Raw genomic sequence first — 20,641 nt, forward strand, 5'->3', positions numbered from 1 at the left:
TACATGAGTGGAATAACTTCTCACAGAAAAATAATTTATTTCCATTTTCTGTGCTGACTTTTTATCCATGGCCCTCGTAAAAGGCCAGTAATACAGTTTTGTTTGTTTCTACATAGGCCTTTAGAAATATGTAATAATATACAGGGCTATATCTTATAGGTAGAAAATCCTATTTCTCTTATTTTCACTCCGGTTTCTACTTGAGGCAAAATAGAAAATATTCTGAGTCTTAATTGGCAATGGTAAAATAATTCTTAAACTTGGCATATTGACTTTTAGTTTCTTTATATGCCTCATCATATTTTAAGACTTAAGTCAATATAATTCTTGCAACCTTTTATGGAGACTGATTACATATTCTACTTTTTTCCAATTCCTCATACTGTTTCACCCTGTAATCATAATAAAAGATGACAAATAAAAACAATTGAACCATAGGGAAGTAAAATTATCCCGATTTGGGGAATGTTGCTATTGTCATTTTTCTCCCTCGCCAACTTATTGGGGTATCCCCTTTGAGTATTCCATTTTTAAAACTTCTCTGATATCTGCTTTTTTCTTTGTAGGTTTACATCGATTTCATATAAGCCTGGGCAGTTGCAGCTTATGTGGAAACCAGGCTATGCAGTGAAACCATCTGCTGGGCAGCCCAACTCTGTCAGGAGGTACTCTTCAGATGCTCCTGGATCTGACAATTGTCCAAATCCTTCAAAAATTGACTAAAATCAGAGGTGTAGTTATATGTGTGTTTTAAGTAATATAATCAACCTTATCAAATTGATGGATTTTTTAAAAAAATCAATTCAAAAGATATTTTCTCTTGAAACACACAAATAGTAAAGGTCTTTTCTAAAAAGATGATCATTGAGTCAAACAAACCTATTTTTCAACAAGAAATTGCTTATACTATGCTTTTGTGTTTAAAGATTTCATCCCTGTATTCTCTTAACTTTTGCTCACTACTAAAAAAGAAACAAAATTAATAAAAATAGATACCTTTCTTGATTACTATGCCCCTTTATTCCAAAACAACAAGAAAAACAATTGAAATTAGAGTATTGCCCCAATGCAAAAGTTTAGCAGTTCACTGTACCTGTTAGGTCTTAATTTGAGTCAACCTTCTTATGCTACTTCGTAGCACCTGCTTTTCTAATGTCAAACGCTGCTTAGGAAATGTTGCACTAGCAGACTACTGGAAATATCTGTATAGAGGCTTTTCTCATCACCAATCTCCTCTCTTTCACTATTTAAGAATTAGGAACTCGGATCAATTAATACTACTTTTTATCTTTGTCAGTGACAAGATGTTAGATGGAGTCAGAAAAATTAACTCAAATGACTATTAAAGAGTAAACATTCCATTAACCTTTACATTGTAGATGCTTCCTACTGCTAGGAGGTTTCTAGCTACGTAGTCCATACATGCACTGAAAAAAGATCACCAGGCTTTCTACTGGTCTTTAAAAAGGCTAGACTCTTCTGCTAGGGTTTTGGCACCTGTCAATCTGGAAGCAATTTATTTGCCCTAAGCAACCTTAAAATATTTTAAAAATATTTGAAATAATTCTTATTCCTAAACTGTGGTCAATATTACTTAGAATGCAATTCCAACATTGTACACAGGCTGGTTAAAACTTTTTTTTTGTTTAGGAATTCTTATGTTCAGTCAAGTGTCATAGATTATATTTGTCACTTGACATTTGTCCATTCTTTCTTTTCTATGTCAATTGACATCTGCTCTCTGCTTGCAATATTTTGACTATTCTTCTGTTACAGTTGTTTGGTACTTTTCAATTTACTCCCCACATCCATTTACCTTAACAAAAAATAACTGGGTATTAGTAAAACATCTTTTTACAATAGATACCTATTGTACCCTGCATCTGTTTTATCCAACAATAAACAATTGCTTTCAGCAGCATTTTAATGCAATATTTTTAAGTAGTCCGTGTAACACTTCTTTGCATGTCATATAATTGTCTGTATTTATATGACTTAGCAACTTGCTACAGTAGGTGTTACTATCAAAATTTGTTGGTTACATTAAATAGCTATTCGCTTACCAATAAAACTTGGTAAATATTTTGTACACTTTGTAAGTATTTGCCTAATGTATTCTTTTCTTGCTAAATGAGACAATAATTGCAAAATATGTTCACTTGAAATGTCATTATCCTCCAGTCTGTTTCTGGCCTTTCCTCAGACTATTTGTTCTGTAGCAAGAATGGGTGTTACAATTTTAGAGTTGAGTGAGATTTTTTAAAATGTTTGAAGTACAATGAGGCCGCAATTGTTTTGGGGGAATTCATAAAATTAGCATTCTGAGATACTTTAGAAAATTCTCATGAACTCTTCTTCAAAAGCCATTGCTGAAACAAATGAGCTTTTTGATACTTACTGTTGGTATAGAAACAACAGCATAAATAAAAGCCTACTAAATGCAAATTACTAGCTATATATTATGGAGTTCTAGAAGATAATGCCTATCCTTCAACAGTAAGGTTTATTATAATAGTGCAGAGAATTTCTCTTCTTCAAACAAAACTTCAGTCTCACAATCAGGTGCCGGTGAAGTTTGGGCCTGATTTGAGTTTATGTAGCATAGGCTATTAGTTTATGTTTGAGACTGTCTTTGGAGCTCCCAAAGCCTAATATTCTTTCAAAAGTCTCAAATCAGTTACTCAAATTTTGAACAAAAATTACTTGGTCTCATTAAGGTTCATTAAGTATTCAGCTATTAATGTTTCATCTTTCACCAATGTTATAAGTCATAGTTTTTAACAAATGTGAATTATTTTTCTTGGTTCCATAGCTGATATACTGTGGTCTTTTTTCCTGGAATCTAAAGCGGTTAAGATGTATGCACCCTGCAATTTAAATATGAAGGCTTGAAAATAAGTATTTACTGGCAAAATTTGGTGCTTATTGGGGGGTGGGGGATTCAATTTCTTATCAAAAGATTAATGATCCAATTTTTGAGATTACATAGGGAAATCCATGCAAGATCTTAAATTGTTTTTAGATCAACATGATGCATACATTTTAAAACTGCATCTGCATAAAGGATTTTATGACTAAAACTGCTTGTTTTTCTACAGACTTGTTTGGTGTTTCTCAGCTTGAAGAAGATCTACGATCATTATTGATCCCTTTCTTGGCGTAAACTTATTGAAGTGACGTTTGCCTAGCTTTCTAGAGTGAGCTTTCTTTTCAGACATCTCTAAAGTTTGATTCATAATAGACAAGCTTATAGTTCAGCAATGTCCAAGTCATTCCACCAGGCATCTCTAAATAGGGATTCCCAAGGTCATGGACGTGACCTCTCTGCAGGAATAGGCCTTCTTGCTGCTGCTACCCAATCTTTAAATGTGCCAGCATCTCTTGGAAGGATGAACCAGGGTACTGCACGCCTTGCTAGCTTAATGAATCTTGGAATGAGTTCTTCATTGAATCAACAAGGATCTCATAGTGCACTGTCTTCTGCTAGTGCATCTTCCCATGCCTTACAATCTATATTTAACATTGGAAGTAGAGGCCCACTCTCTCTGTCTTCTCAGCACCGTGGAGATGCAGAGCAGGCCACTAATATTCTAGCCAGCCTTGGTCTGTCTACTAGAGACTTAGATGAACTGAGTCGTTATCCTGAGGACAAGATCACTCCTGAAAACTTGCCTCAAATACTTCTGCAACTTAAAAGAAGGAGAGCTGAAGAAGGTTCTTCACTGAGTTATGGTAGAGATGGCAGAGCAGCTGCACGGGAACCACCATACAGAGTTCCTAGGGATGATTGGGACGAGAAAAGGCATTTTAGAAGAGATAGCTTTGACGATGGTGGTTCTAGTCTCAACCGAGTGGTTGATTATGATCATGGAAGTCGTTCTCAAGAATCTGTATATTATGACAGAATGGATTATGAAGATGACAGATTAAGAGATGGAGAAAGGTGTAGGGATGACTCTTATTATGGCGAAGCTTCGCATAAATATCGTAAATTTGACAGTGAGTATGACAGACTGAGTCGTGTCCCTGAGAGATCTCTCTTTGAGAAAAAAAGAGGTGCTCCACCAGATAGCAATATTGAAGACTTCCATGGATTCTTACCGAAGGGCTATCCCCATCTGTGCTCTATCTGTGATATACCTGTTCATTCTAATAAGGTGAGTTCAGTATCAGATGCTTGTTTTCCTTTACTTTGTAGTCCCTATTGCTTGTTTCTTTGCCTCAATTTCTGTGTTCTAAATACTTTTACAAAGGTTTCAAAAGAATTTTAAGTGACAAAGCCACTTAGTTTCTGGGGCATCATTAGCAAATCATGAAACCAGGACTTTTAATGTATTGTTTCACCTATATTGCTTAAATTCAGGCCATCTAGTCTACTTATATTTTGCATCTACATAATCTCTCTACTTGGTTTGGGGTAGCTTTTCATTTTGTTTTGCAGTTATTCAGAGGCTAGATTCAACATTTCTTCCCATCTGTCTTGATTGCTAATTGGCTCTGGTTAAGATACTGTCCTTGCACATTCAGTTTTTTTCTTCTTGTCCATAGCCTGAGAAAATACTTTAATGGAAGGTCCTGGGACAAATTTGTAGGGTGATAGCATTTTTAAACTAATCCATTCTTTTTAAAATTCACTTTAAAAACTATTTTCATGCTATGGCTGAAACTTCTCATTTTTTCCTTCCTTTTCACAACCTTCTTATATACTCTAGGCTCACTTTTTATTACACATATTGCATCTATCCCTTTTTAGAAAGATAAACAGATTACTGCTGTACAGTATATCATGTTCTTATTGGCAGTTTCTGTTTAGAATAGATCTTTTAAAAAGTTTTGATCAAACATCGTTCTTATATTGTAGGTCTGAAACCAAACAAGTGTGGCTTATTCATATTTCCTAATTGTTTTACAAATGGGTTCTCTGTTAGTTTGCCAATGGGAAACTAAAGCTGAATATTATTACTGTTGTTACATTTTTTTCTTTTCAAAGCATATGGTCAGAAATCCAGGTAAGAGTGCACATTGTGTGCTTAAAATGATTTCCTTGGGTATTACTAACACTTTCTTCACTGTTGTCCTTCCTCTTCAAAAAAAATACCTTGGTGTATGCAAAATCGTTTTCAGACTAGCGAAAAACGAAATATTGTCTGTTCATCTGAAAGTTCTCCACTTGACTCTTCTATATCTGAAACTTTTTTTTTCTTACCTTAATACAATATCTTTGCAAACCTCTGTGATCACATTGTTTTAGTAATATGAAGAAGTCGTTACCAACCTGAATTGTACTTGTGCCAGATGTAGCTTTCTCTGCTGATGCAGACTGATCCGTTTCACACATTTTGGCCCACAGTTCAAAGCCCATTTTACTTAAAACAATACTGTTCTGTGCAAGGCAAGATCTCTGATCTACACACTGCCTTGCAAGTTAATGCATTATTGGCTGTATCCCCATGAAGCATGATGCACATCATCCCAACCAAATGCGTAGGCAGTCTGTTGTGACACGCTTGGGATCTTACTCTTTTTTATGTGCTTTACATAGTGTTGCTTATCCCATAAGGAAATACCATGATGGGCGTGTGCATGCATAAATACCATTGAGGTCAATCTCAAATTCAGGTTTCTAGAAATCAGTTATATAAAACACTAGCAATGACAGTTCATAAGAGGGATGATTATATAGTTGTCTCCTGCACTTAAATCCCGTTGCATTGCTCTAAATAGAACCGCTTGCTTTCTTCAGTTTATTAAAATGTCACTTTATTTGGAATATTAAGTATGCTGACTTGACACGTTCAGAATTTCCAACTATTAATTTTTGGCTGAAGTTTAAAACATTTACAGTTTTAATTAAAACAAACATCTTAATTGAAAGATGTCATTATAGCATGTAAGAAAAAAGGCCCATCTGAAAAAAGGTGATTCTGTAAACAGCTAAAAAAACACCATAGAATTCACATGCAATTGAAAGAAAAAAAATCTAGTCTCCTTTTTTTTTGTTCTTAAATATTTCTAGTGCAGTTTCAGATTGAAACAGGCTGTACAAGGAACATAATAAATTATTGAAAGTAGTATACAAAATCTATTATCTTGACGGTGTTTTTTTCTGTAATTTGAGGTATTTACTAATGTTTTTATTAAGAAAAAATCAAAGGCATATTGAAATTTCCCCATTATCAAGGACAACCTTTCCTGACTACTAATGAATTTCAAAACGAGTGGCAAGGCTGGTTAAAAATATGTTTCTTGTAATCTTAACCAGATAATCCCATCTTTGCGTTGTATTTTTAAATTGTATATTTACTGTGCTTGGATACCTCACAAGCATTTTAGTCTAGCCATATCAATTTTCCCTTCTGTTATGATGTTTTAAGGATTCTAGAGGTATAATACCTTTGCCCTGTAAAAATATGATTAGAAACAAGGAACTGATTAATCTGTTCAAAATTTTAGAAGATTTGATTTTAGAAGCATCCCACCTATTGGCTCAGTGTATTTGATCCAAAAAATATTAGAGCAGCCCAGCAAAGACTTCATTGAAAGATAATTTCTGATTCATAATACTAGATTCCATTTTAACCATAGTACTATAGTTTGACAATAAAATAATAATAATATTTGGTTCTAAAATTATTCATTCAGCTTCACTTAATATACTGAATATTTTGAGTCAGTCAAGGTAAGTGTAATTCATAACAGTTACTTTAGAGCTATAAAAGAGGCTTTGCAACTAATAAAAAATTATTTGTAGTTCAGGTTTGAAATGAGGGATCCTTGGTGCTCTCTGAGCTTGGTTGTTTTCTTGCAGGCTTTTCATTACCCAAACTTGGTAATATCACCAGTGCTAGTACTAGTGCTCAGAGAGCACCAAGGATCCCTCAGGCTTTAAAACTTGGGGTTCTATGACTTGTGAGTTGGAACTGGTACTATTAGGAAGAGCACCTTATTTCAAAAGGTAGAGGAATCTTTGAGTCTAACTTTATTTCTGACTACATGAATGCAGCCGTATAGTTTCCTTGGTAACAGTAAGGAGGAAGTTTGCCATTGGCAGCTTCTGACATGCTTTTCAAGTTCAGGATTTAGCCTGTAGATCTGATATATCTCATGGCTTGTCATTTGGCTAAAACAATTTTAAATTAAAATAAGGTTGAAATTCTCTGGATCATAATTCTGCAGTTGGTCCCAGTTCTGAGCTTGTGGAAGCGCCCAGTAATTTACTTTAAAACGGTAGCTTTGTAATCGTAAGGACACCATTGAAAACTAGTAAAAATAGTTATTCTGCGAAGGTAAGGTAAAATGGGACTATTTGGTTTTATTTTTTTCTTTTATGCTGACATTAATTTTTTTAGCCAGTAATATGAAGAAAAATTGTAAAGTGAATTGATTTTATGTAGGTGTTAAAAGAAATTTAGAAAGCAAGCTACAGCTAATTGCGAATAATAGCTAGTGTTGAATATTCTTAATATTAAAACCAATAATTGAACTTTAGGGATGTAACTACAGTCTTTGTCCTATCCTGGGTCCCTTGACTGGGACGATGTGTGCACTGGCCATTATCATGAAGGGTTGACTTTTAGATGACTGCTGCTTTTTGTAAATTACGATTTAAAAAGCAGGCTCAAACAGAACCTGTTTTCTCTTTTTTGCCCCCAATTATTTTGAGGTGCAGATTGTTCTATTTCATTGAAGAACAGATTGCTGGATGTGCTTGGTACAGCTGTACATAAATATACATTTAGAATTTGACTTAGGGTTTTTTCTTCTACAAAACTTAGAATATTAAACTTACAAGCTATTGTGTACACAGTGATGGCTTAGTGATGGAAAACATTTTTCCAATGCAATAAGAAAATGTTTACCAATATCTCTAGCTACTGTATTGTCTTGAACACCCCATACAAACTCCTCTTGAGAAATCCTCTCACAACCAAGATAAAATATTGCATGGCAAGCTACAGATGATGCAGAACTAGTAATGCTTTGATGTTTGATGTTGTATTTTACATAAGGCAGAGGTATTTTGCACTAGGCCCAGTTGAATATCTTGAAATAATTTGAAATTGAAATATAAACAAAAGGTACATAAAATGCATGTTTCATCTCTTGGAAACACTTAAATTTAAATTGTTTCATGATAAATTACTGTGCAGTACACGAAACTCAAAATAGATTTTTGTTTGAATGTTAGTTTCTGTAGCTTTTTGATGATAGCATAAAGTCTAAAGGCAAAACCTGTACGTGTTTATATAATATTCTAGAAATGCTGTTTCTGATCATCACAACTTTGCACTTCTGCAGGAGTGGAATCAACATATCAATGGAGCAAGTCATAGTCGTCGTTGTCAACTTCTCCTTGAAATGTAAGCATTTAAACATAACTTTCTTTTCATAATTGTACTATTTTGCTTGAAAATGAAGTATTTATTTTAAAACTTAATATAATATTGGATTGTATTATAATGATAGGCTTTTTAAAAAATTGCTTGCTTGTACACAGATTTGAAAGTTACTACTTTTTATATTTAATGGGATCTTTTTGACCACATATTTTTGATATCTTTAACTGTTCATTCCTGAACCTTTGCAAATCTGCTGAATTGCATGACCACAGTATTATGACTTCTGTTTCACTCTCAGTCTCCACTGATTCAATAAATCTTCATATTTTGTTTCAACCTAAAAACTGCTGTTGATATAAATAAGACTTTATGAGTCTGTAAATTAAAATGTATGGAAGCTTTCAATATGCATGTAGTAGAATCTGGAATTTAACGTAATATTTATAAATGCCTTTAGAAAAAAATGCATTGCATTGCTAATTCAAAATCCAGTATTTTTAAATTACTGAGAACATTGGTGTTGGCTCTGAAACTGTAATGATCAACTTATGCTTATTTATACATTTAAAATCTTGGGCCTCAGATACAAAATACAATGCATGGTATTTCTAGCCCCAACAGTTACTTTTCGGAGATTGATTAGTCTGTCTACTTCTTTTTTTAAAGATACCCTGAATGGAACCCCGATAACGACTCTGGACATGGATTGTAAGTAAAGCTTGCTTTCTCCCATTTAAATAAAATGGCACAAGAGATATCAAAGGGGAAAAACATTTCCAAATTTTCTATCATTTGCATTTTTCTTCATTCCCTTCTGTCCTAGTTATTTTTCTGTTCTAACTGAAATCTTTTAATATTTAATGCTTCCTTATGGCAGAACACACCCACTGTCTTTTATTTTTTTCTTTTATTGGGGCATACACAGACATAAACACATAAACTCATTTGTCCCAATGTCTAAAACTTGCATTGAGTGATTTAAGTAGAGTTTATATTTTGCATTAACAGAATTCATATTTTCCTAATGTGCACCTTCTTGAATTTTTTTCTGATTAAGTTTGTCCAGTGTCACATTAGAGACTGTAAATTCTGATGTTTTTATAAAAATTGAAAGTGTGAGAGCAGTTAGTATAGTTTAGAATCCTACATTGATAAGCTATTTGAACTTTGAATCTATTTCTTATATTTCTAGTTCTAGGGACATATTGGAAGTATATTTCTGAGGTTCAAAAAATGTTTGATAGCACTATTATCTGACATCTGTGTTGCTACTGTTAAGTCATATTAATAAATATTACGTGCAGATATCAAACTATGGAAATAGTTATTGATGGATTACTGTTTATTTTCATATATCTGATTTCTTATAACTTATATACACAAAGCTGAATTGGAGCTTGTGAAAGATTATATATTTTCCAAAACACAAAATCTTATTTTTTTTATCTTAGGGGTGATCCCTTTATGTTGCAGTCAACAAATCCAGCCCCAGGAATTTTGGGGCCACCTCCACCTCCATTCCACCTGGGAGGGCCACCTGTTGGATCAAGAGGTAATAAGTAAAATCAATTTCTGACAGGACTATATATCAGGATGTAATCATGCAGTGAAGTCAAATCATCAAGAGTAGAACTTTTTAAATTAAAAAAAGCTGACTCTGAATATCAAATGGATGTTCAGTATGCATACTAATAACATTGTTACCTGACATTTACAGTAGTACTGTTTGATCATATTACATAAATACTATATGGAATTGAAGTGTGATTGCGTGGATATTACTTTGAGTTATATCTTTGATATGCCAAAATTTCAGATATATTCTAAGTCAAGCTGTTTAAAGTTCTGCATTATCATATGCCACAAAGTCAACACTCTTTTCTAATTAACTGTATTTTTCTCTTATACTATATTGATAGCTGGAAATGGAAACATGCAAGGACCTAGACACATGCAAAAAGGCAGAGTGGTTAGTATTCAATTCTCTGAAAAATTAATGTACATTTCCATTTAAGATTTTTGTTCAACAATTACTTTTACTTGAAATGAGTATCTGCTTTTTATGAAAGAAGTTATCCACTATCTGGATTATATATACCTTTTCAAACCATATGTTTACAAGTTTAAGTTACCACATGAAACTACAGATCGTCCTCAATCTACAACTAGAAAACTAAACTAGAACTTTGGTTACTAAGTGATGCAGTTGTTAAGAGAGTCATCACATGACTAGATCGATCATTTTATTGCAGTCATTAAGAGAATTACATTAAAGAAATCTATTTTCCATTAATTTTGCTTGGCTGAAGCCAGTTAGTAAGATCACAAATCACAATTACATGCCCATAGAGCCCTGCAGCTGTAATAAATGCGAGCTGGTTGGCAAGCATCGAAATTGTCACATCACTGCAGGGACAGTGATAGTCATAAGTACAAGAACCAGTCATAACTTCGAGGCATTACTAATGGCTGTAAAGTCAAGGGCTATCAATGTTCTATACCATGCTATACCATGTTCGATGGAAGGCTGTTCATCATGTGAAACTCCAGCCTAATTTGCCTAGATAACAAACTGCCCTAGCTACATGTATCTGCTCTTGTGGGCAAGGTGAATTGGTATCCTCATTCTGTGTCTCATACTGTGCCCATGTACTGGTAGTTACTAATAATGTGTGCATTTGCAAAGCTGGTTTATGAGGATATACTTTTAAACTGAGTAACATTTGTGAGTGGTGTACATTTCAATTTAAGGCAGGATGTAATTGTGCATTTTTGTTCCATTGTTTTTATTGACTTGCTTGTTATGAAATTGCTTAAAATTTGCTTTTGAACTAAGATTAGAAAGTTCATTTCTGTGTTCATTTTACTGAATGTGTTGGTTATTACTGCTGGCAATTAACAGGAGACAAGTAGAGTTGTGCATATCATGGACTTTCAGAGAGGGAAAAACCTGAGATATCAGCTGCTACAGCTTGTTAAACCATTTGGAATAATCACAAATCATCTCATACTGAACAAAATTAATGAAGTAAGTATTAGTCCTTTTATATGATAGAATATTTTAACAGTGACAGCCATCACTTTCTTAAGCAGTATAAAAATTAATTGAAATACGGGGTTTGACAGGAACAAATGTAACTAAGAGAAGGAAGCATATTGTCAGTTTTGGAAGCCATTTTTTTTCCTTTTTTCAGCTTTCTGACTGCCACATATGTTAGCCTGGGAATTTGGGAGTGGGGTTTGCTTGGAGCGATAGAATTTTAGCCATAATAACATTCTTCTGAGAATCAAGGACACTTGCCTGCACCTGAATGGGAGTGTTTGAAGATTGTCTTCAGTTGTGTTGCATTGGAGTATTGGATTGGACCATGTGATGAACTTGTGGGTGTGGGGCAAGGGTTGTGAACTTTCAACTGGGTGGAGAAAACCTGGAAGCTTTAATAAATTGGAGCTTTGAGGAATTTCAGGCCTTGGGGTTTTATTTCGTTGGGGATGTTTCTTGGACCCCTTACACACATGTTTAGATCTAAAGGATACCATTTGTCATTATTTAAAAAAAAATGATTATATACTTGAAAGAAAAGATTTCCCCAGAAGACCAAGACTTAATGTATATTTATAGCAGCAAAATAACAATATTGATAGAGTTATTTTCTTGATTTTTATTCTTGCTCATCTTTTTCGGAAAAAAAATCCCATAAGTTATTTTTGTTTTATTTTAGGCATTTATTGAAATGGCTACCACTGAAGATGCACAAGCTGCAGTAGAATATTATTCAACAGCACCAGCCCTGGTTTTTGGCAAACCTGTAAGAGTCCATTTATCACAAAAATATAAAAGAATAAAGGTAAACTTCAATTTCTCATTTCCAATGTTTAATTTTTTTTATTTTATTATCTCTCTTCTGATGTTAAGACTTAACATTCAATACTGTGTATTGATGTTTTTAACTCTTCAGGAACCAGAAGGAAAGTCTGATCAGAAATTTGAGCCTCCAAAGCAACAGCTTGGTCGTGTGATCCATCTCAGTAATTTGCCTCATTCGGGCTATTCTGACAATGCTGTACTTAAATTAGCTGAGCCCTATGGAAAAATAAAGAATTATATATTGATGAGAATGAAGAGTCAGGTAATTCTATAGGACTATAAGAATAAGTAACATTAATAATATAAGAATTATAGTAACATAGGTAGAGTTATTTCAATAGAAATATAGAATTTAAAAAACCTTGTATGTAGTGGTTGAGCATCTTTTGCCCTCTTTTCTTTGTTGTAATTAACTTTTCATCCCTGACATGATTCATGTGCATACGAAAATCTATCCATTAGAATTACGTATCCATCTGCTTTATCTTTACTACAAGGTATTATAATTGATTTATGATAAAAAGTTACCTAGCTTTGTTCCCTCAAAAAAGTCAATCATTAAAATAATGTGAATTGAACACTTGCATATTTTTTTCAATAGGCTTTTATAGAAATGGAGACCAGAGAAGATGCTGTTGCTATGATGGAGCACTGTTCCAACAAAGCCCTTTGGTTCCAGGGCAGATGTGTGAAAGTTGATTTATCTGAAAAATACAAAAGATTAATATTACGAGTAAGTACTTAAGTTAGCATAAGTTTGGGTTCAAGATGAGTTCAGTAAATACAAAGTTTGATGTATGTGGCTGTTTAATGTGCATAGTGAAATAGGAATATGATTTGCTATTACTAATATTTGAAGTTGAATAAGAGACTTGTGTTCAGGTTTGGAAACACAGGAGAGCAGAAGTTTTTCCCCCATTCCACTTTCTAAATCTTGACAAGAGACTAATCCCTTCCAGAGGAAAAGCCTATGTTAGTAACTTGCGGATCCTGATTAGGTGGCTGTAAGAACTATAACAAGATTAATTCAGATTTGCTGGTGATAATATATTGAAACACCTGGGTTTTCTATGTACCGTGGAGCATATTTGTACTATTGCAATCCCTAAAGTTTTGTTTCCACATCTTAATTTGAAATATTGTTTCAGATTCCTAACAAAGGAATGGAATTGTTGAAGAAAGATAAACCAAGGTAAAAATCTTTCAATTAATTAATTTGCTTAAAAATACAAAATGTCCTTGATAATACATGTTCTGATATCCTAGATAATACATGTTGTTTTCCTTACAATATAGAAAAAGAGGAATCTCTCCAGATAGCAAAGACTCTGGAAGTGAAAAGAAATGTAAGATGGATGATACTGAGAAAGGTGAAAACAACAGTACTGAAGGCAAAGAAGATGAGAGAGAGGAGACAGAGGGGTTAGATGCAAAAGATGGTGGACAAGGAGATCAAGAGGAATCAAATTTACTGCTTGAATCTGAAGATGAATTGCTAGTAGATGATGAGGAAGCAGCAGCATTACTGGAGAGTGGCAGCTCAGCAGCAGATGAGACAGATGTTGCTAACTTGGCTGACACAGCTACTGAAGAAAAGGAGGCAGCTGAAGATGATGCTGCAAAACCTGAAGACAATACTGCAGCTACTTCAACTGCAAAAAAACTCAAAAAGGTAAGATTACTAAAAGAAAATAAATAGTGTGTTTTAACCAAAAATAGTTTTCTTATTTTGTGTTTTTTGCAAGTCAGAATGTCAAAATGCAAGTCGGAATTTGGGAAACAAAAGTTTTGAATTGTATGCGTACAAACAATTTGCTTCCTTGGCAATTGACTGTAAATCTGCATTGGATGTTGCTATTATTGCATGACAGAATGAACTTATCAGTAAAGGAGAATATTTGTAACTCAGGGTTGAAAGGAGGGGTCCTTGGTGCTGAGGTTGGTTTTTTTCTTGCAGACATTTCATTACCCAAACTAGGTTAACATCATCAGTGCTAGTAAGGATTGGGGTTTGCTCTCAGTTTATATTCTGGTGGCTTCCCCTGAACTTTGAAGTAGTTCAGTAAACATGGTACATAAAGAATTTGAGTATCAGCAGCATCTGAAAAAGGGGTAAATTGATAACAGTTTTTGCAAAACGGTTGTTTTTGGAACTGAGCTTAAGCAAAAAGAAAAATCTTTTGAGACAATTATAAACCTTGAATGTTTTCTATATGAGAGAGTAAAAAAATTTAAAAATGAAAATTTCATGCCAAGAAAGGATTGACCCAAAAATATTTTCCCTTCTGGCATGAGTTATCAATTTATTTGTGGGTACAGTTTTCCTTGTACAGGTAGTCCTCAAAGGACCATAATTGAGTCCAAAATAAGTGAGACATTTTTTAAGTGAGTTTTGCCCCATTTTACGACTTTTCTTGCCACAGTTGTTAATCATTGCAGTTAAATTAATAACTTTGTTAAGTGAATCCAGCTTCCCCATTGATATTTGCTTGTCAGAGGGTTGCAAAAGGGGATCTGGGGACACTGCAGCCGTAATAAATATGAACCAGTTGTCAAGTATCTAAATCTTGGTCACGTGACCATGAGGATGCTGCAATGGTCATAAGTATGAAAAATGGTAATAAGTGTGAAAAATGATCATAAGTCACGTAACTTTGAACAGTCACTAAAAGTACAGTTGTAAATCAAGGACTACCTGTATTTGCATCTTCAATTGCCTTGTTTATAATTTGATGTCTAAATATTTTAAGAACTATCTATTTCAATCAAAGTAAGTCTGACTGATTAGAAAAACTACCAAAAATCTCACTTTCTAAAATAATTTTGGAGGTGAGCATGGTGAAGTAAGAAGGTGACGCCTTTCTTTGGAAGAAATGGTATTAATGGATGGAGATCAGGCTGTTTTTCCCTCATTGATGGTTTTCCAGAAAATGTTAAAACTTAAATTGTTTCAAAAGGCCATTTACGTATGATGCCATTTTGTTTTCTTGTTACTTTTTGTGGGTTCTTTTCTCTTTTTTGTGCAAATGATACTATGATTTACATTGGTTTTAAAAGGAATATGTTGTTTCAACAGCGACATGTAGGTAGTTTTCCAAGAAGCATGAAAGGCTTTGTCACTCTCGATGAAGTTGGTGATGAGGAAGATGCAGAACACCAGAAACAATATAAAGCTGGCCTAATGAAATTGGCTGGAAAAAGTGAGGACAATTCAGCTGAAACAAAAACATTAAAAACAGAAGAAATGGAGCAGGAAGATGAGACATTTGAAAATGGCACTAAAACAGAGAACTTAAAGTTGGAATCATCTGAAGGGGCAACCAGTACAATGACAGGTGAAAAAGATAACACTACCATGCAAGAAACTAAGACTGAGCACGATGAACATAGAATTGGACCATATCAGCCAAACGTTCCAGTTGGTAAGAATGATTTTCTTTTGAATAATATATACTGTGTGCGCGCACCTACACTCAAGCAAAAATGCTGGATACTTTATCTTACAGCCAATAGATGCTTGAATATCAATTTGTAATATATGTAAATAATTTTTGAGACCTTTTAAAGTCTAATAGAATGGCTCACCATAAATAAAAATATTTAGATCTGTAGATTTAGCTTTTAAAAGGTCATTGATTTACATTCAGATTGTAACTTACTCTTTTCAGTAAAAATGCATTATCACAGCTGTCTCCTTCCAGCCCTATGATTCTGTGATCTTGACATTCCAAATACTCTGTCGAATTCGCAACTTCCTTATTTGTGCTCTATATCTAGGTGTGACCTATGTTGTCCCCAGAACTGGATTTTACTGCAAATTGTGTTCCTTGTTCTATACTAACGAAGATTCTGCGAAAAAAGTTCATTGCAGCAGCCTTGCACATTATCAAAAGTTGAAGGTGAGGCAAAATTTATCAAGGTGCCCTTTACTGTTTCACACACTTTTTGAGATTAATTTGTTTTTTAATAGATAACATCTAGGAATGTAGAAAAATTACTTTTCCAGGAATGAGAAGTCTGGAGAATTTTACTGCTAGAACACTCACTGAAATGGCAAAGCAATATGATCTAAAAGACGAGCAATACATCCAACAATACAATTCATACCTACATGTTTAAAAGAAAAGGTCAAATGAGAGATCTAATGTCACTATGTTTGTTTTGTATTGCATTTAGTGAAAATCTATGCCAAAAAGACAGAATTGTTCACAAAAGTTATGAATACAATATTTAAACTCAGTTCAATCTAAATTGAAATAAATCACAGTGTTAAGCCTTGGTCATGTTAAGTATGTATGTCTACATAAGTTACTTCAGATGTAATTTTGCTGAGTCAGGCATTACAGTTAAACATGCCTTGTTACTTAACACATTTTGATTCAAGTCTCTTCTGTGTTACAGAAACATATGGAGAAAATGGCTGAAGATCAGAAACCAAAAAAAGAGGCTTAAACGAAAGGGGGGAAAGGCATGCCAATTTAAGGAGAAATGTTTTATTTTTGTTGCTAATCTCAATACAGTAAAATTGGGAATGCTATACTACATAGATCTTAGTGAAATAGAAGTTTAATTCTGTGATGTGTTTAATGTTACGGCAAAATATACATTGTCAGATCTTTGCTCAAAAATTGGATGATATTCACCATTTCTCTGCAGATTCAATCTTGAGGTACTGACAGCTGTTTCAGCAATTGAAGACCACAGAGAATGTCATCCCCATTAAACTTTTCAAGGTTCACATTCAGTTAAATATAAACAGTTACTATTTTTACCTGCAACATTCCACATTCTAATATAAGTCTAACTGATATTATTGTTCAAGGGACTTGCATTATTTCATTTCATTTTTGAGACTATTTATCAAATTTGTGTGGTTTTTTTAAAAAGTGGAAATGTTTTTTGTTGGTATATTTAGGTAGTGAGTAGGAAAAGCGATAGCCAGCTTTTAATAAATCTTGTGTTTTCTCTGAGTCATTGTTTTTCTGTCCTATTTTAATAGGAAGTCAACTCTTGCTCTTCTGACCAGTATTATTTTTCTGGGCTCTTGCTTGCAATTGAATTTAGTACTTTTTCATACATCTTCAGTATAAGCAAAAGCAACATATGAACCATACATTGTAAATAGTTTTACTTTTTTATGTTTGTACTTCAGCTCTAATCTTAGACCAATTACTAACATATAATTGGACATGCTTCAAAGTTTCCTGCCTAGAATTGGAGCATACATCTTGAGATTGGTTTCATCCTAGGATTGTGCTTTTGATGTAGCTTCACATAGCTAATATGAGTAGCAGTTTTTGTGTAAAATCTGTTTTCTGTTGTTATCACTTAACAGCTTACATATATGTGAATTCAAGTTATTATAGTGTCAAACCAATAAACCAAACCAATCGAGTAATCTGTGCCTCGCTTCTGTTTACAAACAATTTTTGAAGAACGTGTGGCCTTCCAGAATTGCTGCTTCCAATATAATCATTGCTCATACATACAGGGGTTTCTGGGACTTGAAATTTTGATATTATAGTTAAATATTGTATGGTAGTCCTGGTAATTGGGATCAATTTTTTTGTCACTAAGCAATGCAGTTGTAAAATGCAGCATCGCATGGCCACATTGCTTACTGTTTCAATCCTGGCAGTCCCTGATGTGATCATTAAGTAAAAATTGTGGGTCATTAAGTAAGCAACTTGTAACTTTCTGCCAGCTTCCAACAAGCAAAGTCAAAGGTGAAGCCGGCATGAACGTGCGAGTCCTAGGCAACTTAGAAGCAGGCTGGCAGGGAAGTAAATGGGTGCCATGGCCTGGTGTGAGCATAGCTCCACATTCTGTCACCCCTGCTGCCCCCAATATATCTTGCCATCTGGTGGTGATGATGGGGCACACCAGGCCTGGTCTTTCGCAAAGCTCCTGCTGCCCCATCTCCATAGTGCAAAGCTGTAGCCACCTCAGCCCAGACAAGCACTCAAGTACAAAGGTCCAGCTGGACCTGTCTTCATCCTGCGGTTCACTGTCCCCAGCTGACTTTCACCTTCTTGCTCCTGCCACTGAGAAAGTGCACCTGGCCAGGCCCTTTGTGACATAGTCCAGGAGACCTCGCAAGGTTTCGAGAAGGCTGCTTGAATCCTTGAAAAAGATGGCTTTGTGTGCTCAGCAGCTACCTCATGAAGAGCCATGCTGGGCATCCCTTGTCAGCAGGCGCAAGAGAACAGTGAAGCTCAGTTGGGGGTGTGGAATACAGGGCAGTAGGAGCTATTTAGTGCAGCGTGCCAAAAGGGCAAAGAAATGGAGGAGGGGGGAACATAGGTGGGGATTGTTGAAGCACATTCCGTAAATGCAGCTAGGCAGGCAAGCACCCAAATTTTGATGCCATGCACCAAATAATCATTATTGTATGAACAGTATATGCTATCACAATTCATTATTTAGCCTAGCCTAAGAAATCCCACATGATTTGAAGATCCCTGTTGAGGATTTTATTTCATTACTGAGGGGGAAATTACTGTGGTCATGTACTTTTGAATAATCAGTTGGATTCTTTGTGAGATCAACTGTAAAACCAATAATATAACCCATTAGCCATAAATATATTTAATGTGCATTTCTAAAGCCATTATAAAGCAATTCTAAATGTATAGAATCATGCAGGAGAGCAGGATGTTATGGAGGGCAGTATTAATGAAAAATTGATTTTGGAAATATTGGAACCTACTAGGGACTAAAAAGGGGAAATATTTTTGTTAATTTTATTGTTTTTAAATAAACAGTAAAAAAAACAGGAAAAAATGTCAGAGGACAATAGTAAAGAAATTGCTTCCAATCTTCATCACACTGAGCATAAATAAACATTAAAAATACAGATAGTCCTCGATGTATGACCACAACGGAGTCCAAAATTTCTGGTGGTAAAATTTCTGTTAATTGAGACAGTTATGTGAGTTGCTTCATTTTATGATCTGCCTTGCCATAGTTGTTAAATGAATCACTTCAGTTGTTAAGTTAGTAACATGGTTGTTAAGTGAAGCTGGCTACCCCATTGACTTTGCTTGTCAGAAGGTGGTAAAAGATAAACTCTGGGACACCGCAAGTATCATAAATATGAGTCGGTTGACAAGCGTCTGGATTTTGATCAAGGGGATGCCTCAAAAAGCCGTAAGTGTGAAAAACGGACATAAGTGATTTCAGTGTCATTGTAACTGAACAGTCACTAAACGGACTTCAAAGATGGTATTCTACCGGTTCGCTCAAACCGGTAGTGGAAATCGCGGGTGATGCCACAGCTGTTCCATGTCCAGTTCTTCATCTTTCTTTTCCTATTTTGCTATTCTCAATTTTGTTTTCTTCCATGCAGATTGTAATATCTAGGTCAGGTAAAAGTTTTTTTTTAAGCATCTAAAAGTTATCCATTGAAATCTAACCTTTCTGAGATACTAGTTATTAATACTTGGTTATTTTTAAAAAACTTACAGCAGGTTAGCATTTTATTGTTCTTCTGCCTGGTTCTTTTAATTCCTTTTAATATCCATTTATAATTAGCAAGCTTTGGTTCCTAATATGGTTTCAATTGCTTCCCATGAGTATTTAGTTATGTATTTGTTTTTCAAATCTTATAGCAAAAATCTAATATACCAAATCGCTCTGGTGTCCCAGTTCATTTAAAAACTTTCTCAAATCAAAATGTTTATTTTTGTTTATTGCTAATTGCATATTAATTTAAATTCCTATGTTTCTGTTTAAAATTGTTTTAAATCCAAAGAAGTTAAATTCCTGATGTGCCAAATTAAGCTCACAGTTTGAAGATCTTTAATATCCATAAAGAGGTTAAACTGAGCAGTTCAGAAAATGAGATTGGTTGGCTTGGTGTTTTTATAAAAGGATCTGCCACTGTTGAGAGCAAAGTTATCCATCTCCCTTGGTTCCCAGACCTCAAATCAACCACTGTCTTACGGTCTCCTTGCAAAGATTGCCATTCGGAATACTCTTGGGCAATTTCTCAATCTCTTCTCCAGAGAGATCCGAAGAATCACGGTGTTTCTGCTCATTTGTGGAGAAGTCTTCAGTGAGCCAGGAACGGTTCATTTTTAAGAATTAAAGATCCCAGTTGGATTCATTACTTTTCTGCTTTGCTCTATTTGTGGTCTCATTATTTGATTGTTGTCTGTCAGATAAGTAAAATGACTACAGCTATGAAGAATTTAACTGATGCTAGTAGGAATTATCTGGAGGGGAAATGTCAAAGCCCGAACTGGGAATTGGAAGAAAGTATGTGGGAATTTGAACATATGAGGAGAATTGGAATAAAATTGTTTAAATGTGAGGCTAGTTCTTCATTCTCTATCATTAATGGCACACACTCATTTTCAGTTTTCAGATAGGATTTTTTTTTTTTTTAGTTCAAACACAATTAGCAGCCTAATTTTCTGGAATTGTGAATTCG

At 34.5% G+C, this 20,641-nt stretch overlaps 1 protein-coding gene across 3 annotated transcripts in view; it reads left to right on the forward strand.

Moving 5' to 3' along the window:
* MATR3 (matrin 3) overlaps positions 1–17,605 on the forward strand; it is a 29,272-nt gene extending 11,667 nt beyond the window's left edge. The window contains exons 2-16 of one of the 3 annotated variants that reach the window (XM_014064314.2): positions 567–665; positions 3,099–4,157; positions 8,299–8,360; positions 9,006–9,047; positions 9,791–9,891; positions 10,259–10,308; positions 11,242–11,367; positions 12,062–12,187; positions 12,299–12,469; positions 12,809–12,940; positions 13,356–13,399; positions 13,504–13,879; positions 15,284–15,629; positions 15,985–16,106; positions 16,609–17,605. In XM_014064314.2, the coding sequence (XP_013919789.2) occupies positions 3,261–4,157; positions 8,299–8,360; positions 9,006–9,047; positions 9,791–9,891; positions 10,259–10,308; positions 11,242–11,367; positions 12,062–12,187; positions 12,299–12,469; positions 12,809–12,940; positions 13,356–13,399; positions 13,504–13,879; positions 15,284–15,629; positions 15,985–16,106; positions 16,609–16,659 (2,646 nt within the window). In that variant the 5' untranslated portion in view covers positions 567–665; positions 3,099–3,260 and the 3' untranslated portion in view covers positions 16,660–17,605. Of the gene's footprint in view, positions 1–566; positions 666–2,012; positions 4,158–8,298; positions 8,361–9,005; positions 9,048–9,790; positions 9,892–10,258; positions 10,309–11,241; positions 11,368–12,061; positions 12,188–12,298; positions 12,470–12,808; positions 12,941–13,355; positions 13,400–13,503; positions 13,880–15,283; positions 15,630–15,984; positions 16,107–16,608 lie in introns of those variants that run through there. The other 2 variants (XM_087716906.1, XM_014064316.2) reach the window with 2 other exon arrangements.
* The last annotated feature ends 3,036 nt before the right edge of the window (positions 17,606–20,641 follow it).

This window comes from Thamnophis sirtalis, unplaced genomic scaffold, assembly GCF_051295495.1.
Source record: "Thamnophis sirtalis isolate CommonGarterSnake01/CBP01778 unplaced genomic scaffold, rThaSir2_p1.2 scaffold_5, whole genome shotgun sequence".
In the NCBI taxonomy this organism is placed as follows: Eukaryota; Metazoa; Chordata; class Lepidosauria; order Squamata; family Natricidae; genus Thamnophis; species Thamnophis sirtalis.